The sequence below is a fragment of the Calidris pugnax genome, unplaced genomic scaffold, assembly GCF_001431845.1.
Source record: "Calidris pugnax isolate Ruff unplaced genomic scaffold, ASM143184v1 scaffold51, whole genome shotgun sequence".
In the NCBI taxonomy this organism is placed as follows: Eukaryota; Metazoa; Chordata; class Aves; order Charadriiformes; family Scolopacidae; genus Calidris; species Calidris pugnax.
Window position 1 is genome coordinate 4,096,242 of NW_015090797.1, and position 20,915 is coordinate 4,117,156.

The window sequence follows — 20,915 nt, forward strand, 5'->3', positions numbered from 1 at the left end:
ACTCACATATTACTGACTGCTGAAAAATGTAGTATCTTTGCTTGACATTGAGTTGTGTAGCAGAAACACGATCATCAGAAATGCAGCCGTTGTTTAACAGAACTTAGAGATTTTCTGTGACAACTACAGCTGCTTTCCCTTTTCTTACCCAAGCGCATTCACACTCATTCTCTATTATAGACTTGCCAACTGTTAGAGCATCCTTTTAGTCTGGTTCCATTTATCACAATCTCTTTGAATGGTAGCTTTCTAAGTGGAAAAATGACTTTTAGATAGGTAATGGCATACTTGAACAGTCAGCAGTATTCTCTAGGAAATGAAGAAACTTCCTCAATGATTTTCATACTAGAAATACATGCAAGTTCACTTAAAAGTATTTTTCAGATGGATAAAAGTTAAGTTTTGTAATTGCCAACTATTACTTGACAGTGAGAGCTCTAGCTGTGGAGAACTCCTTGACATAATTGGTTCCTAGATTACTAGCCAAAGTAATGAACAGGAGAATCATTGTTTTGCATTTTTATATAGAATTTAAGCTTATGTAGGTACAAGCAGATCTTGTTAGAGTTTCTGAAGAATGTGTCAGTTAGAAATTAAACAGTCCAGAGACTGACAAGAGCACATACAGTAATAAGTTCTATCTCCCTTTTTAGTGCCTTGTCCAATTTGCAATGATAACATTTTTTTCTAGAAAACATTGGTATGGACAAAGCATATTGCCTTATAATACTACTTTCTGCATCCATTCTGTATTTCCCAATAATAACTTCTGACTCTTGGGCTTAATGAGAAGTCTATTCTACAGGGATGCCACACAGAGCCTGAAGAACAGAAAGTATTTAACTTGGCTTATAACATGCCTTAAGTTATCGACTGGTGGCTAAGGAGTTGTTGATGAGTCAAGAAGGCTCTTTCCAGCCACCATGAAGCATAATTGTGGTGGCTGATATAATGGGTTTGTGTTTGAGAAAGATGGCTCCAGAAACTGGGAGGTTGTGTCCTGAATACAAGCAGAGCCAGAAAGCCAGAAGACAATGCAGTGCTCCATGCTATGACATCCATTTAAGGTATTTTTGAACTAATTGCAATCTAGGTTTTAAATCGCATGGAGGCAAAGCTAAGCCATTATCTTATGAAATCACAGTGTTTCTGAAGGTCACTCTGTCCAAATAAGCGGTTGTTTCCAGATATGAATAATGAGCTGTGGTCAGTTACATTAGATTACATCGCGTAGACTCCATTGGAAGGGCATTAAGAGGCTAGAGGCCTTGAAGACAGAAAGCAAGGACTGACTTGAGCACCTTTCTGTGAAAAATGGAGGTTGGCAATTGATCAGAAGAGAAATGCATGCAAAAGTGCTTCTTATTTTTCTTTCAAATGATAGTGTAATAGATGGCACTTTGATATACCATCTCTTAGCTTTTTAAACTGTGAAACACTCTGTTACTATTTTTTTTAAAAACTTGTTTGGCCTCTTTTATGTCTTGACATAGAAAATATGCAAAGAAAGGACAATTTATCTAGTCTTCTCTAAACTAAGGCAGATTCAACAATATCTACTTTTCTTGGTAGATACTGTCTAAAAGGTTTTTTGGCTGTTCAGGAGGGAGAATTCAGACCCTCTCCAAATAACCCTAGTGTTTCATTGTTTCACTGTTAGAAAGTTTTTCACTCAGTGTCTAAATTGAATCTCTCTAGCTGCAGTTCTCACTATTATTCTTTGCTCAGGCCAGCCTCTACGTGGACATCATGGAGATTACTGTGTATATTTTACAATAACCCTCAAACATGAAGGCAGGAACCTATTCCCCATCTCCCTGTTTCATTTTCTTGAGAAGCAGCCCTTACTAATGCAGTTTTTTGTGGATATAGGACCCTAAGTCTGTGGTCAGCCTCATTTCTCTCCTTTGGACTTTGTACCAGTTGCAACAACCAAAACTGAACATTTTACTCCAGCTCAAGTGATAAGTAACACCAAGGAGAGCAAAACTGATTTCCGTGTTTTTACACGGTGCTCCCATTTATAACTTCCAGTGTTGTGTTCATAAGCCACAAATACTTTTCTACAGAAGGATTGTATAGACACTTAGTTTCCTCATTTTGTATTTTCCAAGTTATGTATTACTACATGAGTCTAAAACTTTGCATTTGACACTATTGCAATACCCTACTTATCCCTATTGTTTCCCCAGTAATTCTCAAGTCCGTCAAGAGATTTAGAATTTCAGTTGAAGATTTCAGTGTGCTCAGTCCCTCTCTGACTGATGTTATTTGCAAATTCCTTCTTTTTTTTTTTTGTCGCCTCTGAAATGCAGCCTCCCAGTTGATGATAAATGAACAATAGTTTGTATCTGCCCAGAATGTGTCCATATGAATATCTTGGGACACCCTAGGGCATCCAAAAAAGAATCTGTTGTCTGTGTGTAGGCCATAGAGTCCTTCTGAAGCTGGCTTAGTCTGTAAGTCCTTAGCTGTGCTTATCCCCTTCTTTAGACACAGGTGATACATATGTGCTGTATACATAGAGCTAGCATGTATAATTTTGCAGTTGTCCTCTTAGTTGCTCTGGAATCTGTCTTTTAACAGCTCTGAAATAGATTAATAACTGGGCATTTACCGGGTTAGTCTATCAAGCCCAAATGATTTGAAAGCATTTAAGTAATATCTGTTCATTTCCTTGCTTGTTCAAGGTTGAGATCTTACCCTTTCGCCTTCTGTTGCTGATATTAATTGTATTACGCACCTCAATGCAGGAGATTTGTGGTGAAAATGGATGCAAAAAAGGCAGTTTAAGCATTAGTTTTGTCTCTGTAACCCTCTAGTTTTTCCCCTGTGTTACACAGTGGACTAATTCTTTCATCATTTTCTTGCTCCTAATGTACTTACGGAATTATTTCTCCCAGAGTTTGATGTGTCCCTTGCTAACTGTGTCTAATTTTGGCCCATTTTACCATGTTCTGCTATGGTATTCTTCCTTAGTAAGTTGACCTCATTTCCATTCCCTGCATGCTGTGAGATCAACAGTGAGGTCCTAACTAAGACAATGTGGTCTTATTGTACAATCCCCGTTACTCCTTTGCAGGAGGCTTTGCACTCCATGGGGTCAGTATTGTTTATTTAAAGAACTGTGAGGTTTCTTTAACTCCTTTTTCACTACCACCACATTCTTGGGGATTCTCCCAACTAATTTTACATTTATGAAAGTATTCCTACTTGAAACGCTTTTTTTTCATTATTCTGTTGTCATTTCTGGTTTTTTTCCCCCCTAGACAACCTTTGGTCTTTTATATTACTATCAGTTCACATGAATTATCAGATCTCCATTTTGCAAATTAAGGAAAAATTTTGATTGTCCACTAAATTTTCCAAGTCTTCCTACATACCATTTGTAGTTCCTGCATTAGTGTTCAACCATCAAAGTCTGAGATAAACGCACCACTGTCATCACATTGGCCCCTTCTTTAACCCCTCCTTTCATAAATAAACTTGTTTTGGCAGTGGTGCACAGAACAGGATTTGATTTTATTTGATTTGCCTATGCTATTGAGCCACATATGTAAATACAGAATTCAAATTTTGGAGAAATTAGCAAGCCTGCTTTTACAGGATATTCCTTTCCTCTGTCAGGGCTGTCTTCCATCTTTGCTTACCTGTTGCCATATCTCTAAACCTTAGGGCACCGCCCCATGGGTGAAGATGCCAAAGCTGTTGTGCCTGTAGCACCTATAAAACCATGACTTAATCACCAGTATATGTCTGTCACTGCTGATAAAAACATTAACAGGCCCCTAGGTTCTATGGTGAATCCTACAGTCTCCTTTTCACTTCTGATCCACTCAGTCTTATTTCTGGCTGTATTCTTAGAGTCAAGGTAGGTGTACATCAAAGTTTAATAACCAGTGAAACTGGTAGATTTTGCAGGCGTCATACCTACCGAGACCTTCATGAAGTTCATCAGATGGTCTCTGTTGTCCTCATTCCCCTTCATCCTCCCCTTGGAATCCCCTTTGGAGGTGATGAATCTCTTGGACACTGAGAGCACTGGCTTTTCTTAAACTGTTCTTGGGATTGGTTCCTCTCTTTTTCCAGAACAGGTTCTAATTTTGGGATTACCTTTCTCTGTATATAAAGATCATATGAAAGTCTGAAGATTTAGCATGGAGAGATTTTTATTGTTTGATGGTGTGCTTGGGTGCATTGTCCTGCTCTATCTGAATTTCAAACTCGCCAAACAATCACACACGTAAACACAACGAGACTGCCTATTTTAATTTACATCTGCCTGTTCTAAACATGCTGTTTCAAGAGGAATAGGAATGTAGTCTTTGGTGACCAGTGCAGCAGATGTGGGTTTATATTCTGTTGTGTCAGTACTCAAGAGCATGTTTGTGACTGCTTATACCTGGAACATTTTGCCCAAAATCAGCAGAGCTTGTATCTGGTTCTGTCTGTGTGACAAAGGATGTCTTTAAGTTTTCAGTAGTTAATGACAAGGTAGATGGCCTTTAGAAATTGCCTCTTTTTTTTATGTTGTACTTTATAAGGATTAACGGGAATTAATTTGGTCAGTGCTTTTTTGTTAGAGTTTTCTGTTGTTGTGGTGTGTTACCTCTTTGCAGCTTTCCTGTATCCAGTTTCTGAGCTGTTTGACACAGAGGAGGGTAGGATTCGTCTCCAAATGAAGACATCTAAATTCGTCTGTCCGCAAGTGTGTTAAGTGTCTGAACTCCCATTACAGATGATGCAGATGGAGTCAATACATGAACAAAGAGACTGAAGAGCTATTTGTCTCACTGTAAAGTAGATGCCAAGTTGCTGGTCAGCTGAATAGTCCTCTAGGCTCCATTGACGACATCGGCTAGACTTCCATTGACTGTAATAGGAGATTGGAAACCTAGGCCGTGTCCAGACATGTCCATTAGTTGTTTTAATTTTAAACTGAATTCCAGCCAGGAATGCCACCACCCTCCATTACTTTTTAAGTTAACATTTTTATAGACCTGCAGGGTCTAGGCTTGTATGCCTTGGGCACTAACACTATAGAAATCATTAATAGCAAATATTAATCTTTTTCATCAAATGATAGTTTGTAAAGTATGAGTTTGGATATTGTTTTTGTTATGATTGTTAGCAGTCACCCCTTCTATTCACCCCCTCAAAAAATCCCAAAAGCACTTTAAATAGTGGCCTGAAGCCACTGAGCACAGGTGGTAAGCCTCCAGTTTTGGTGCTGCACACAGATATTTGATAGTATCACCTGGGGACTTGCTTGTGAATTGATGTCCTGGTTTAACCCCATCTGGCAACTAAGCACCACACAGCCACTCGCTTGCTCCTCCCGGGTGGGATGGCGGAGGGAACTGGAAGGGTAAAAGTGAGAAAACTCTGGAGTTGAGCTAAAGACAGTTTAATAGGTAAAGCAAAAGCCACACACACAAGCAAAACAAAACAAGGAATTCATTCACTGCTTCCCATCAGCAGGCAGGTGTTCAGCCTTCTCCAGGAAAGCAGGGCTCCATCATGTGTAAGGGTCACTTGGGAAGACAAGCACCATAATTCTGAACCTCACCCCTTTCTTTCTTCTTTCCCTGGCTTTTTATTGCTGAGCATGATGTCATATGGTGTGGAATATTGGGTCAGTTGGGATCAGCTGTCCCAGATGTGTCCCCTCCCAGCTTCTTGTGCACCCCCAGCCTGCTCGCTGGTGGGGTGGTGTGAGGAGCAGAAAAGGCCTTGACTCTGTGTAAGCACTGCTCAGCAATAATTAAAACATCCCTGTATTATCAACACCAGCACAAATCCAAAACATAGCCCCATAGGAGCTACTGTGGAGAAAATTAACTATCCCAGCCAAAACCAGCAAAATTGAGCCAAATGTATTTTTGCATTTTCTGTCTTCCACTCCGCATACGGCTTCACAAGCCTTGAAAAAGCCTCAGGCCTAAGGTCAGCGTTTTCTGTTAAGATAGTTAATAGCTATAAGTAGTTATTGCTTACATCTATATAGAATCATAGAATCATCTAGGTTGGAAGGGACCTTCAAGATGACCTAGTCCAACCATCAACCTAACTCTGACAAAAAACATCACTAAACCATGTTCCCCAGCACCATGTCAACCCGTCTTTTGAACACCTCCAGAGATGGTGCCTCAACCACTTTCCTGGGCAGCCCATTCCAATGCTTGATAATCCTTTCAGGGTAAAAATCTTTCCTAATATCCTAATATCCAACCTGAACCTGGTTATGAACCTCCCAAATATTTGGGAGGCTATAGTAATATGAGTAGGTAGTCTATAGTAATCCGAATAGGTAGCCTATTTTAAAAAGTCAGGGCTTTAAAAAAGAAGGCAGTTACAGCATGAGTCACCAAGCTTGGTGTTAAGCACTGTGAGATCTGTTTGTTTGTTGCTGACAAAGACACTGCCACGAAGGAGCAATTAATGCATCAGAATTCATGATCACCAGTAGGAAGTGCTGGAAATTTATAGGATCAACAAACATGAATTTGGACACGGTTCACCTACCCAATATAATGGATGTGTAAGAAAGGCACAAAAATTAGTCACGAAAGTGTGTGTTCCAGAGTACTCACCCAGTTTACAGTAGTCTGCATTCAGAGGATGTCCAATTAGTAGAAGCTCATGCATGTTAAGACATGCATTGTGTTGTTGCAATCTCTTCTAAAGCTTACTGTCACTTTTTACTAGATTTGATAGCAATTTTAAATCCTTCGGGGATTTTGTGGAGCAAGAGAGCATCTGGCACGTACAAACAAGTCTATTGATGTTCTCTTTGGATTTATGTTGTAAGGATGTGTTTCATGCTGACTAGTTTAGGTAGGAAATGTAGAGTCCATAATTAGAAGTCTGATCTTCTTTATGCTTCCTCTACTGTTAGCGGAAACGGAGGAGCTCTTCCAGAGTGATGATGCAGAGTACCTAAATTAAGCTTTTATTTCTATGTACTTAGACTCAAACAGTTCTGTTTCTTGGGGAGCATTCCCCTTGGTATTAGATATTTTGGGGGGAAAATGCAGATACTGGTCTTCCCTGTCACCTGTGAACTTCTGCTCTATGATCATCGAAAGTAAAATGAGACAGGACTGGCATGGTGTCTAGCCAGCTTTCCAGAGATTTTGCCTTCAGAAAGCCAGTCACTAAGGTTTCTGCATCTTTAGATACTCCATTTGCACTGTGCATTCCTCACAGGTCAGTTTGATGCTGGTCCCCAGTACTGGAGAATCATATTTGTTCCGTGTTACAAAACATCAGTGGTGTCCCTCCACATACATAAATAAAATGTAATTTTTCCTCTGTGTGATATAAATGCTGCTAAATTTTTCATTTTTAATATTTTGGAGGCTTTAATGTAAAAATGTCAAAATTTATTTTCTCATACCTTCTGTTACATACCTTTGGGAAATTCTGTAAATTATAGAACTGTTCTTTCCCCATGACAACATATAAAAGCATGGAAGAGGGTTAGTAGGAATTTCTAGAAAGGGTGTAAATACTTGTGTGGTCCTGAGCACTTAGTTTGGATGAATCTTCACTTCTCTCACCGATTTTTTGTTTGGTTTTGTGTTGTGGTATGGTCAAATGGCATAATGTTCATACATAAGCTTTCATGTAAGAAATGTTATACTACACAGGAACTATATATAGTGTATCATTTCTAGCTTTATAAATACATCAGGAGAATTTTGAGTCATTTGAAAGAGAGACGGAAATAACAGATTTGCTAGTTCTTTGTATTTGAACATTCTAGCCAAGATAGGTACCAGTACACACCTACACAGTACTTGCTGTATCCCTACTAAACCACCAGTGTCCATCTTCAGGTTGAGCTACAAAAAATAATCCCTGCCTTAATTGTCAGAAGAGAATTTTTAGCTGACCTTGGAGGAAAATAATGGAAGTAGCTGTTCATAGAAAGATTACTCAGTTCCTTTTGATAAGTGTGTTTGACATTTGCTTTGTAATGCAAACAGATGTTGGCTTTTAGCAGATATGTTTTGGGGTTGGGTGTTTTTTTGTTTGCTTTCAACAAAAAGAGGAACTTTTAAAAGCCATTGTGAGTTCTGTGCAGAAGTATTAATTAGAAAACATAATTCTACCATTGTGCTTAATCAGAAAAACAGAAATTTAAAGCTCAACAGAATAAAACATAAACTTTCCAAGAGATGTTTGGTGTTCCAGCTCATTAACACACTCTGTTGGACAGCATTTTTTAAATACCATAAAAATTAATAGTGTATTTAAGAACTGCTTTATTGGCGTTTCTTCAAATTCTAATTTAGATGTAGTGGTTAATTGTGCTGTCTCTATCATCAGAGCATACAGAAGTAAATACACCCTTTGGCTTCAAAATTTTCAATTTCCATTTTAATTTTTTGACTTAGGTGAAAACACGTTTTCTGGGTGAGGTAAGAGAAGAAGATTTCAGTAGAGGTTTTTTTGCTAATATTGTATGAGGAAGGCCTCTCAGTCCTTCCAAGTTTACCAGAGCAGAAAACATGTCAGCCTGATTTCACATGACTAGGGTATTGAGAAAAGAATGAAAACATCTTTGTTAGTGTTGTTGTTTCTGATAGACTCTTTCAAAACAACTAGATGTAAAATTGCTCACTTTGTGTCTGTTTGAGCTTGATCGATTTTTTTTTCCTGTGTAAAAATCTTTAAATTAATCAAAAATAGCTAAATGATTGAATTTCTTATTAGTTTTGGGTTGTTTTCCTCATTTGGAAGTGGATCTGCTTTCTGCTTAGTACTTTTTTTCTTCTTACAACATTTTTAAAGTTTCTGTTTCCCTCACTTTAGCTCTTTGGCCATTATGAGTTCCTTTAGCTCTTATGTCCTCCATTCCCAGCACATATTTTCTTCCATCTCAAATTTCTGAGCAAGTTTGGTGAAGTCACTGAGGCTGGCCAACTCTTTATTTCCTGCATTTTTTCCATCACTATCTTTTACCCTAAATTGTGTGTACCAAGTCTAGATTATGATGACTACTTTCACGTATCCCTCTGTAATGCTTTAGCCTGAATTTTTTCATATCATGTTAAAAAAGATCACTGGAAGCTTCTCCTCTAATTAGTTAGTGTGTTTCCACCTTCTGTACCATTATATGCTCTTCTATCTAGAGTTCAGCTGCTCCAGCTACGTCACTCTTCCATGAGTTGTGTGGTCCCATAAACACAGGTCTCAGGAAAGGTCCTCCTCTGCCAGTTCATTGAAGGCAGTGACTATCATGAAGTCAGCAGTGACAACTTCTTGAGTTTGTTCTTACTTTTCTTAACCTAAGCATCTTTAACATCATATTTTCAGTTTTGTGAACATAGTTCCCTACTACTTGTAAGCTGTTACAGTTAATATCTAAAGTGATTGGTGTAGCACATATCTGTTTTCCAGTGCAGTCCACAAATGATCTGTTATTCCATTGCTAGTTGACCTACACTAATTTTTCTTCTCATGTAATCCACTGCAACCTTCTCATTCTCCCTTTCTGCTATTCTGGTTTTCCCCCCAGGTACTTATACTTGGCATTTTTTCTGGTCTACAAGAGCTAATGAACTTTACCTATGACCTTGCTAACATTTGCTTTCTATTCTGAAGTTCCAGCCTGTGGTTTTCTTTCAGGTGGACTGTTTTACATTTCAATTTGATTGAACCTCTTTCTAGCATTTAGCTTGGGGTCTACAGTTTCTTTTTCACATGTTATAAGAAATTGTAGACCCAAAAACTTGGCACTTTTTTTCCAGGTATATTAGCCAATAAAATAAAACACTCAGTAACTCTTCCTACAAAGCTTGCTTTTCTCACGTCCTTACAACAACAGGGTTACAACAAAGCTAATACTGTTCCTCTTGTATTGGCATGGTAATATAACTTGGCAGTCTTCATAGTGCTCCTGATTTATGCAGCCTAGTGAAGTGGCTCAATCGCACTTGGCTACAGTCCTGTGTTGTGGGTAATGCAATCTGAAAGTGGCATTCTCTTTCCACCCCTGGCGGTACATTCCAACTTTGCATGAGATCTGGTGATCCTATGACCTTAGGATAAGTTGGATCGTCTTGCTGATTTAACAGAAGATTATTGTCCCCAAATTATTACTTTCCTATGAGATTTATTGATCTGGCCTGTGATATGGCTACATTGTTTGCCATCAGCTAAGCAATGGAGTTTCAGGAGATCATGCCTTTCAGAGACAGCCTGCAGTTAAATGAGGTTAAATATGATAATAAAAATGTCATGTCTGTATTACTCTTTCCTGCAAAACACTGTCAGGCTTAGGGATAAAATGTTGAATTTACTGAAGTTTTAAGTAGAAGCTTCAATGACACGAGTGGGTATTACTATATCTTCTCCTTTTGCGTTGAAACTAAATGTAGCTTCAGCACCTTTCCATCAGGAACAAAGAACTCTTTAGGTAGTAACCGGTGTTTTTTTTCTCTGTAACTTCTCCTGTTACCTTTATATTGCATAAGTGCCATTTTTGACCATATATTGGTTTGTTTCTGTAGGTGCAAAAGGCACTGGTATCTGAAAATCTCACTATAATATATGAATTCCAGAATTTAAATATTTCTGGAGAAGTTCATTGTGCAGAAAGAAGATAATGTGTCATACCAGTTTGATTTATACAATAAGTACAAGTTCTTTATGGCCTTTCTCTTGTCTCACTGATTTTATTTTCTTGCTGCTTCTGCTGCATGTTTCACTGTTTCTTTTGAGTTTTTCTCCAATTTCAGCATTAGTCACGGCCTATCCATAATTAATATGCGTGTATTCCACAACCCACACCATGAGAAGCGTAGAAGCATTATATATCCACTTTACTTGAGTGCAAATCCTATGACATGTTGGCAAAACAATGCCATATAGCAGGAACTCACAGGCAGCAGTACTGTAGGCTCATATCCTGCTGAGGGACCCTGGTACCATGCACATACTCTTGTTCTTGCTGTAATCAAATGCCTTTAGCATCACCCGTTTTCCAGAGTCCATGCTCATCACTCTATTTCTCCTTTTACTACTTCACATCTTTCTGGTTTACTCCTGCGAGATTATTGTGGGACAGGATGTCAGCTAGGCAACGAGTAAATTAGCAAAGACTGCTCTGAAAGTAGGGCCAGTGTTGTCAGTGAAATACAGAGCTGAGTGAGCGAGATAACAGCTAAATATCATTTAATGTTTCTGACACATTTTGCGTCTAGCTCCAGTTTGAAACAAGCACTGAGAATTAGGGGATAGTACGTAGCTAAAGCATGTGTTAATATGCTGCAAAATGTGCTGGTTTTTGCTGCCAGATCACAAATGGTGTTGTCAGACATTTATCTCTTAGTTACCTTAAAGGATGTAAAATACTGAGAGTGTTTGTTCTAGTAATGTCACCTCTTCTGCTGTTCCTTCTCTTTCTCTCTGTATTTGCTAGTGTGTTTTTATTGCCTGTTTATTTATTTTGCTAGAGGTGATACCCACGATTAATTTGTTTAATGTAATTACTTTTTTCAGCTATGATTCCTTCAATAGTCAGACATGTCCTCACAACCTGAAAATAAGCATTAAGTTTTATGGTAAAAGAAAGCTCAATAGTTGGACTGCTTTTAAAAATTATTGTAGAAAATATTGTGATTAAGACTTTTAATGGTATTTTATCATTGGATGTTTGACAGATGTAGAAAGTAAAAATAGTTGTAATGTTCTTCCACAGTTTTCACTGTTGATGCCTATTAAATTATGTGTATAGCTGGTTTTAGTTTTGGTGCTGGTTACACTAGTTATTTTATTAAGGTTACCTGTCATCTACTTTTTTGCCAGTACAGCATATTAGATATGCACGAGTGTTAGATTTATTTAGAAAGAGCAAATTTACTGTCTTCATTACCTTTAATTAATTTGTTTTGTACCATATTCCAGGCAGATGCACAACTACAATAATGATCTTAGTTTTTGATTGTGTAAAATAGCTCTAGACATAGGCTCAAGATAGAGGGCTGTGATTAAAACACATCAATCAGTTGTAAACTGTGTTATCATCAGTAATACTGATTACTGAAGAGAGCACACTGATGCTGGATTAAGACCACTTGCATTTACAGTAATGACTAATGAAAATGCTGGTTTAGTAGTAGTAGGTAATGTTCTTTGTTATTCTCACTCCCTACCCTTCCCTGCTTCCCTTAATTGGAACTCTGTTTTTATGTAATCTCAGCTGATGCTATTTCTGACGCTATCTTCTGCTACCATCGGCTTATTTTCTAGATGGGAAGTGATGGAGTTTTGCGCCTCAGTAGTTCTGCTCTAAATAATGAATTCTTCGCATACGCAGCACAAGGGTGGAAACAGCGATTGGCAGAAGGTAACTCTCAAGTTGTTCCTAGATTTACCAAAGGTTAATTGTTTTTATCAAGAATGTCTCCGTTTCTACATTCGAGAAATACTTTTAGAATAGAAAGTGTGATACACCAGTAATTCAGCAAAAGAAAAATTGCTGATTCCATTTTGAATTTCATGTACATTTTTACAGGTTGCTGTGGCAGCTTGTTTTGACAGTTTAAAAAAAAAAAACCCAAGCATTAAACCCAAGCATTTTCATCACTGCCAGCCTTGGAAAAATAAATGCATGCAACAAAATCCCACCAATATATTTTTGAAATACTGATGTTATATGGTAAATTAAATATTTCTATGTGACACATTTTTTTCCCCATTATTTTCATTTGGAATTGTTGGATGACTGTAACAGAAATCACTGTATGTCATCTTCATATCTGTAATTTGTAATGACCCATATTAAGCTAATCCTTGACAACTTTTATTCAATATGTTAGTATTTGTTTTTTAGGAGAATTTACACCAGAAATGCAGTTGCGCATCAGACAAGAGATTGAAAAGGAAAAGAAAACAGAACCTTGGAAAGAAAAATTCTTTGAAAGGTTTTATGGTGAAAAGTAAGTATTGAATTTTTAATTTTTTTTTTTAGGAGGAAATGAAAATATAATTCTCTGCTTCACAGAGCACAGTCATATGCTGTAAAACTTAATAAAGCAGTTATCAAAGGAGGTCATTCCCCAGTATAAGAAGTTCTGGGGAGAATTATAGTGGTGTGTCTGCACTTGCATTACAATTGCATTTGTAAAGGTTCATAACTCATCCATAAAAATTCATTCCAAGGAGAGCTTAAGACACAAGGCCCAAGCATGTGAGTGTTTTCTAATTATCTTTTAAAAGACAGCATTAGGGCAATTCTCCTCTCCTGCAAAATATAAATACAGCTTCTACAGACTAGAACGACCAGTAGAGATATTTCTATAGTATGTTTTTAATTATTTCATTTTTTCTAAGATAGTTGCAATGTTTCTAAAATCAAGGAGTGTTTTTTATTGTTTAACTGGGCTGGCCCTTTGCTGGAGTAGAATGTATGACATAGAAGAAATATTGGCTGGAGACAAATATAAGTGACAATGACTAGTCTAATTTTATAAGTGAAATGCAAAGAATATATAAATATCCTTATATCAGATAGTATCAGATAGTATCACTCCAGGTGCATAACTGGGACGACTCAACACAATTTCATTGATGAAGATACAGAGATGACATTCTGCAGATGGCATTCAGTTCTTATATTCAGTTTTTTTAAAAATCAAAATTTAAGGAGAGCCACATCTTTTTAAAATTGAAGAATCTTGTTTTAAAAAAATTGGTTTAAAAAGTTAATCCATCAACACTTGGAATTACATCTCTGTTTTTACAAATATTAAGTATTAAAAGTATTAGTTATTATAAAGTATAAACTAATTCTTCAAAAGTTACTGGGTTTTTAAAATTTATTTTCAGGTATGTTTTAATGGAATTTATGCATAATATTTAGCAGGCAAAAATGTGTCATGGGAACCATCATCACATGAGATGCCTTAGTTTTATTAAAAGTTTTTTACTTAAGAATTCCAGGGCACAGGGAACCCTTCATATAAGTGCTTAACTTAAAGATTAAGGCATTGACTAAAGTGTTTCTGCAGTAACAGTGCTGCTTCTCACAACTCTCTGCCTTGGACCACTGGGAAATGTACTGAAAACAAGGCAGCAAATGGACAGATCCATTTTAATATTTTATTTTGCACATGCTTGCGAAGTGCTTTCTCCCAGTGACAATACTATTTCTATACCACTTTATCTTTACATATAATGGAAATGCCGGGGTCTTAATATGGCAGACTTTCTTATTGTCAAGTGCTTAATTTCTTACTTAACAGCTTTGAGACCTTAATGTAGTCCAGGTGTTGATGCCTTTGGTATCAAAAAACATTAATTAGGTTTTTCAATAAGGAACATAATGGTTTTTCATTATGCGTTGTCAAGAGAAGAGTCAGTTACCAACCTTTCATGAAGGAAAGGGCTATGCAAGGTGTTGGCAGAGGGCCTTCCACAAGAAGTAGGAGCTTAGTACAAGCAAAGCACGAGCACTTCACTCTAGCAGAAGCCTGTTCCTCAGTCACAAAGGACTGTCACATGCACGGAGAACGATACTCATAATTTTATGGAGCCAGCAGTCCTGCCGTGCGAGCTGAATGCTGGGCACTGTAATAGTTGGCAGATAATTACTCAGTCTGCAGTGATACATGTCATTTGGGTTGATAGGTTCCTGACATCAACATTGTTATGCAAAATGTCATATTGCACATAATTTCCATTTTGACTACAGTATTGAATCTGGTCCCCCCTGCCCTTTCCCCAGCTCGTGTTGTTTCACTTGCATTCTTCTTCCTAGCTGTCATGTAGGCAGATTCTACTTTGCTGCTTGGCCAGATTTAAGTACTTTTTCTCAATATCTACTAACTAAATGGTAGCTTTTGCTATAGTTTCCACCTTGTGTAAGTTCTCTCACCTTTTTCACTTTGGTTTTTAAACTTGCTTTGCGTATGATTGTCTCTTTTCAGCTGTGTTGGTTCGACTGAAGTAGCAGATTTTGAAAGCTTCCTGAGCTATTTCTCACATGCCCTATCTGCAAAATGGATCTCTCTTGCAGACTAACTTGTTCACTTTACAGTCAATGTGGTATTTTTGCTCTGACTTCAGCTAATTTGATCTTTTAATATACTTAGAGAAGGACCATTAATAAGATGCAGAATCTTTGTAAACATTTTTACACACTTCAGGCAGCCCCCATGTGCCGAAAAACAAGCCATCAGGTAAAAAGACTGGCCTGGCTGAACAGAGACATACGGTTGCAACTCAGGGAAGAAAGGAGAGTTTATGGCCTTTGGAAGAAGGGTCAGGCCACTCATGAAGACTACAAAGATGTTGTGAGGCTATGTAGGGAGAAAATTAAAAGGGCCAAAGCCCAACTAGAACTTAACCTGGCTTCTGATATTAAGGACAATATAAAAAGTTTCTATAAATACAATAGTAATAAAAGGAGGACTAAGGAGAATCTCCATCCTTTTACGTGAGGAATTTTAGAGGAAGTTACTCACCTAAGCCTAGGTAAACTAAACTCTACTCACCTAAACATATACCCTAAACTTAGACTATATAGGGAATCTGTAGTCTATATGAAAGAAAGACAGATCTTTAGAAATCCATTCAATGTGGGAGATGTAATATTCTGAATTGCTCTCTAGAGAATCCTTCCTCAGCATATTGATGGCATAGGGAGACTGCGTATTAAATGACTAGTAGTAGGCAAAATTAATAATTACCCTGAGAGTGCTTTTTGGGGTACCAGTTCCAGACTGGTTGGGGTTTTTTTTGGTGGTTGGTGGGGGTTTTTTTTAATGTTTACAGCTATCACTGTAATGCATCTGCTCAGTAGTTTTTAAAGTCCGCAACCACAGATTTTGGTTTTTTACATGTTTATTCTGTACTTCCATATACCTTGGCCTTTGTGATCTCTGTATCCTCTGGCTGCACATTGACAAGTTATCTTGCTTCCATAATTTCTCAGGGTCTTTTATGCTCACTTATCTCCATATTGTTCTTTGTTTTCTAATTAAAATGAGATCAGAGATCAAACTTCTGTTAAATAGATTAGAAGATCCTTAAGACCATGAAATTTATTTTAAGGTCTCCAATCAAGCTTTTGTGTATTTTCTACTATTATGGAATTGCTGAGGCACAAAGTCTGCTTGGAAAATCTTACTAAAGAAGCTGAACACCTGTACTCCCGCTGTCCTTAGAAGGAAATTAGGATGTCAGAATGCATACATTTTGAAAAATAACCATGTTTTCAGCCCTTGGCTTTTGGTTTGCTTTGGTTTATTGTGGGTTTTTTAATTCTGTTGAAGAAATAAAACTCTTTTAAACTAACATTTTCAGGACCACAGGTAAGAAAATCTTAAGAGAAATATGCAGAGGAATAGTTCCTTTACGCTTCATCCCTGAGAATGAATGGATAGTTTATAAATATGTGTCATTTTAGCTCCTTAAGAATGTTAAACTTCTTTTTAATTATAGTGATACTGAATGAATAATAGTTGCATAGATCTGTTTACTTAGAAATAGTTTTTAGTTTTTATCTTAAATGAAGCATTTACTTTGTTGAAAGAATGGAGCAAAACCACACAAGTTGTCAACTGAGATCTTTATAATTGGCTCGAGTTGTAAAATGCAGCTGAAGTGGAGTGATTTTGATTTTCATCATAAATTTGAAATTACTGTCAAATTACAAAACTGAAACACATGCTTTGCCTTATTAGTTTTAGGTGCAGCTTTTTCTTTAAAGTGCAGCATTTGAGCCGTATTGCTGGCTGTGTTGACCCTAAACGCAGGTGTAGGAGGAAAAAAGGGATTTGCTTCAGAAGTGTTACCAATGGAAGAAGATATAGTTGTGTAGTTGTGTATTTCCTCTGCAATGCATGCTGTATTACTATTGCAGTATTGTGCTGGTATAAAAAAAAAAAACAACAAAACAAAAAAAAACAAAGCAAAAGAAAACAAAACACAAATTTAAACAGAGTAGTGGTGAATCTCTGTATCTTGCTTTTTTTCATTGATGCGCCAAATAGTTAAATAATGAATAACAGATTACTTATTTAAAAAAAATACATGTTGTTTAACACTGGTAAGAAAATCTGGGTAGTTAGGTTTCCAAATGGTATAAAACCTTATATAAATTAGTAAGCCATCACTTAACTAAACCACTGTTTTAAACTGGAAAATATGTCTCCTTTTTGTAAATAAAAGACGTGGGTGAGAAAGACAATGCTATTCCTTTATCTTGTCTGTGATGGAAAGACCTTCTTAATTTGTGTGTTTTTATTTAGATTGGGAATGTCAAGAGGGGAATCGATGAAACTCACTGCAGCACAGAACAATGATGAAGATGAAAGCAGTTCTTTGTGTGGATCTTCTGGCACACCTGGTCCTTCTAAGCAAGCAACCTTTGAAGACCAAGAAGAGAAAGGCGCTAAAATTCCACCTTTGCCAGAGAAAGATTATTGTCCACCTCTTTGTAGTATGGAACAGGTTCCTGCCAAGGATCTAACTGCAGACTCAGAGGATATACTGGTACCTGAAGAATCAATCATTCAGGAGGAGATTGCTGAAGAGGTTGAGACAAGTATTTGTGAATGCCAAGAGGAGAACCATAAAACAGAACATGAGTTTTCTGAGGAGTCAGTAAGTCCAGCTGGCACAAACGAAGAAACAGAGGCAGTACAGCTTGCAGACAGCACTGAGTCTTGTGTCATGATGAATGATGTAACTGATACTGTATCTCACATTGAAATTAAAGTGGAGTTGAAGTCTGAATGCCCCCAGGAGGAGATGTCAGTTGTGATAGATCAGCTGGAGGATTGCGTTTCACCAGCACGATCAGCTTCATCCACAAACTCTGTCAGTGATACAGCAGAGAAGGATTCTGAGTCTGCAAAAGAGCTAATTGCACCAGAAATGCAAAATGCTGCTCTGGAAGGCTCCGTGTTCACTGGTGGAGGCATTGCAGTGGATATGGAGCTTCAAAGTGACCCTGAGGAACAGTTGTCTGAGAATGCTTGTATTTCTGAAACTTCCTTTTCCTCTGGAAGCCCAGAAGGACCGTGTGTTTGCATTGCCTCTCCTGGAGGCGACACTCAGTCGACTTCAGAGGAACCCTGTACTCCAGCATCTCTTGAAACAGCTTGCTCATCTGAAGTGTCCAGTACTGAAAACATTGAAGGTGATATTCAGCAAAAGGCCAGTGATGAAAACTCGCACACACCTTTAATGTCAGAAATCTCTCCAATGTCCACCTCACCTGTAACTTCAGAAGCATCTCTGATGTCAAATTTACCTTTAACATCAGAGGCCTCACCAGCTTCTAATTTACCTTTAACATCAGAAACATCTCCAATGTCTGATTTGCCTTTAACATCAGAAACTTCTTCAGTATCTTCTGTTCTTCTAACTTCTGAAACTTCTGTGGCAAATAGTTTGCCTCTTCCATCAGAGACATCTCCAGTTTCTAATTCCCCAAGCAATGAAAGACTTATTCTGCAACAAAGGAAATCACCATGTTTGTTGGAAGACTCCATTCCCACTTTGAAAGAGGAAAGCTCTGCCATTCCTAAGGTGGTTCAAGAAGAGAATCTTGTTGTTCAGCCAAAGCAACTTCAGAGTGCCCCTGAAAATATGAAAGTTGGTCCACTAACAATTATACCTGATACTTCAGTATTGGAAGAGCCCCAAAGCAAAAACCTCAGTCATCAGCCGTGTAAGTCACATTCTGAAATTGAGAAATCCTACATTGCATCCATCCCAGAACACTCTCCTCCAGAGGTGATCAAAATTAAAAATCACAGTGTTCAGCAAAGAGGAGACAAGAAAGGTACACTCTTGCCATCAGAGGTAGCCATTTTACCAGAAGGATCAGTTGGCAAAAACATTGAATTGCTTCCATCAAAGCCACATGACAAACTATATACCTCATCTCTAGAGAAAGCTACATTCCCTGAAGTGTGCAGAAGTAAATCTCACAAGCTAACGGGCAGCACCCAAAGCCGTCTAGAGAGCTCACATTCTTCCAAGTCACTAGAACCCACAAAATCACCTGAAGTGAGGAATGAAAGTAGAGACCCAGAGATCCCAAAGAGGAAAACAGCAGAACAACACAGTTTTGGAATCTGCAAAGAGAAGAGAGCTAGAATAGACGATGATCAGCCTAACCGTAGTGCTTCATCAACGAGTCCATCTGATAAAGATCAGCCACCCAGAGAAGAACCCCGTGTTCCACCCCTTAAGGTAAAGTAATGAGTAAACAGGCTGACTTGGAAATGAAAGGTTTATTATCTCCCTCCTACTGACTGCATGCAAACACAGCGCATGGTGTATTTTTTGTGGAGGTGTGAGTGGTGTTAGTACTGATGGTTTCACTTTACGGTGCCAAACCATGCCAAATTACTTCTGATATAAATATAACTATGGTTGTTCAGTCAGGGTCTTTGCTACAAAACTAGTTTTAGTTGAGGGAAATTTTCCAGGATCTATGGCTTAATCTAATTCAAGAGCTTCCCCACCATTTAAACAGTTTTACTTGTTTTTCTAATTGCCCAACTGTATTATCAGCTCGTTCTCCTGCCTGTGACTTCTCCAGCAAGCATGAATAATAAACGTTACCATAACCAATACTAAGAAAAACAACCAGTGCCTTAATCCAGCAAGAGAACCTAGAGTCAGAATAGTTGGAGATCTGTTTGCAAGCCCAGGGCTTGGTCTAGGCTGAAGTAGAATTGATTGAAAGCAGAGACCTGGCTATCAGGGGGAAGTCTCTAATTGATATATGTGTAAATATCTTTGTTAATGGCAAAGTAAAAGGTAGAATAGATACACCAGCTAAGCAAACACTTTTATGTGTATCATTCTGCTATGTAAGAAAGTAAATTCCAGTTGAAAGGTGGGGTTTTTTTTCCCCTAACAGAGGGATCAATAGATTTAGTTATATATAGGCTTAGTATTTTGACCCTTTTAATTTTGTACATGATGACATCAGCCAAGCTTTAGATCCAATTTGCTGAACTTAAGCTGTTGACTTTGCAATACTAGTTCCTGATTATTCAGAAATGCCCTTTTCTGCATTTATTTTTAACAGCCGCAATCACTGAACATTGTTAATATAGCCAGGAGGGCAAATAGGCTAACTGTTTTAATCACTAATGCAGCAGCATATTTCAACTACTTTATTTTTATGAGCAGTGATGCAACTGGAAGTTAGCCCATTCTGAGTTTAGTGATATCCTTTCATATTTGGAAGGTCTCTATCTAGCCTAGTACATTCTAATAATTCTTTAAGCACAAAGGAAAATAGATCACTAGGGAATAAAAAAAAGTCATGACTATAATAATAAAAATAATCAAGCACTTAGAGCTTTAGCAGTTCTGGTGATGTGAGGTAGAAACTGAAAAATTTGCAGCTGAAACAGAAAGCAAAATGTTTTGAAGTAATTGAGTTTGTGATAGCCTTTAGAATGTGTTCATGTAAATGTTAAAGCCTCACAATATTAGGCAAAAGTGTTTATTTGTATGCCAAAAATTTAACTGCTAGGAAAAAAGTGAAGTATTCCAGCCCTCCAAAGCAGCACAGAGTTGTGTGGTTATATAAATGGTTATATATTACATTAGCATCTTACTATTGATTTCCACTGATGTCTTGTGGAAAACCAGACGCTGTCAGTTTTGCACAGTCTTTGAGTAGAATCTATTGGATCTCCCCGAAGCCTCCAGCCAGTGAATCAAAATACTGAAAAGTTGGCATGCATTTCCAAAAATAATTTTGGACAATCTATTCTAGTTTGGGTTTTTTTGTGTAACAAATACTTGGCTCTTTGGTCTTCTCACCAACAAAGCCCTATCCTTTGTTATTAAAAGAGGAAAAATAACCCCAGTTGTCCTAAATCATTCTGCTGTATTGCTCTCATTGTCATACCTTGTGACTACTTTTT

At 37.7% G+C, this 20,915-nt stretch overlaps 1 protein-coding gene across 4 annotated transcripts in view; it reads left to right on the forward strand.

Moving 5' to 3' along the window:
• ASXL3 (additional sex combs like 3, transcriptional regulator) overlaps positions 1-20,915 on the forward strand; it is a 100,557-nt gene that overhangs the window by 74,662 nt on the left and 4,980 nt on the right. For all 4 annotated transcript variants that reach the window (XM_014936992.1, XM_014936994.1, XM_014936995.1 and 1 more), the window contains 3 exons: positions 12,262-12,358; positions 12,845-12,950; positions 17,265-19,218. In XM_014936992.1, coding sequence (XP_014792478.1) covers positions 12,262-12,358; positions 12,845-12,950; positions 17,265-19,218 — 2,157 coding nt within the window. The remainder of the gene's footprint in view (positions 1-12,261; positions 12,359-12,844; positions 12,951-17,264; positions 19,219-20,915) is intronic.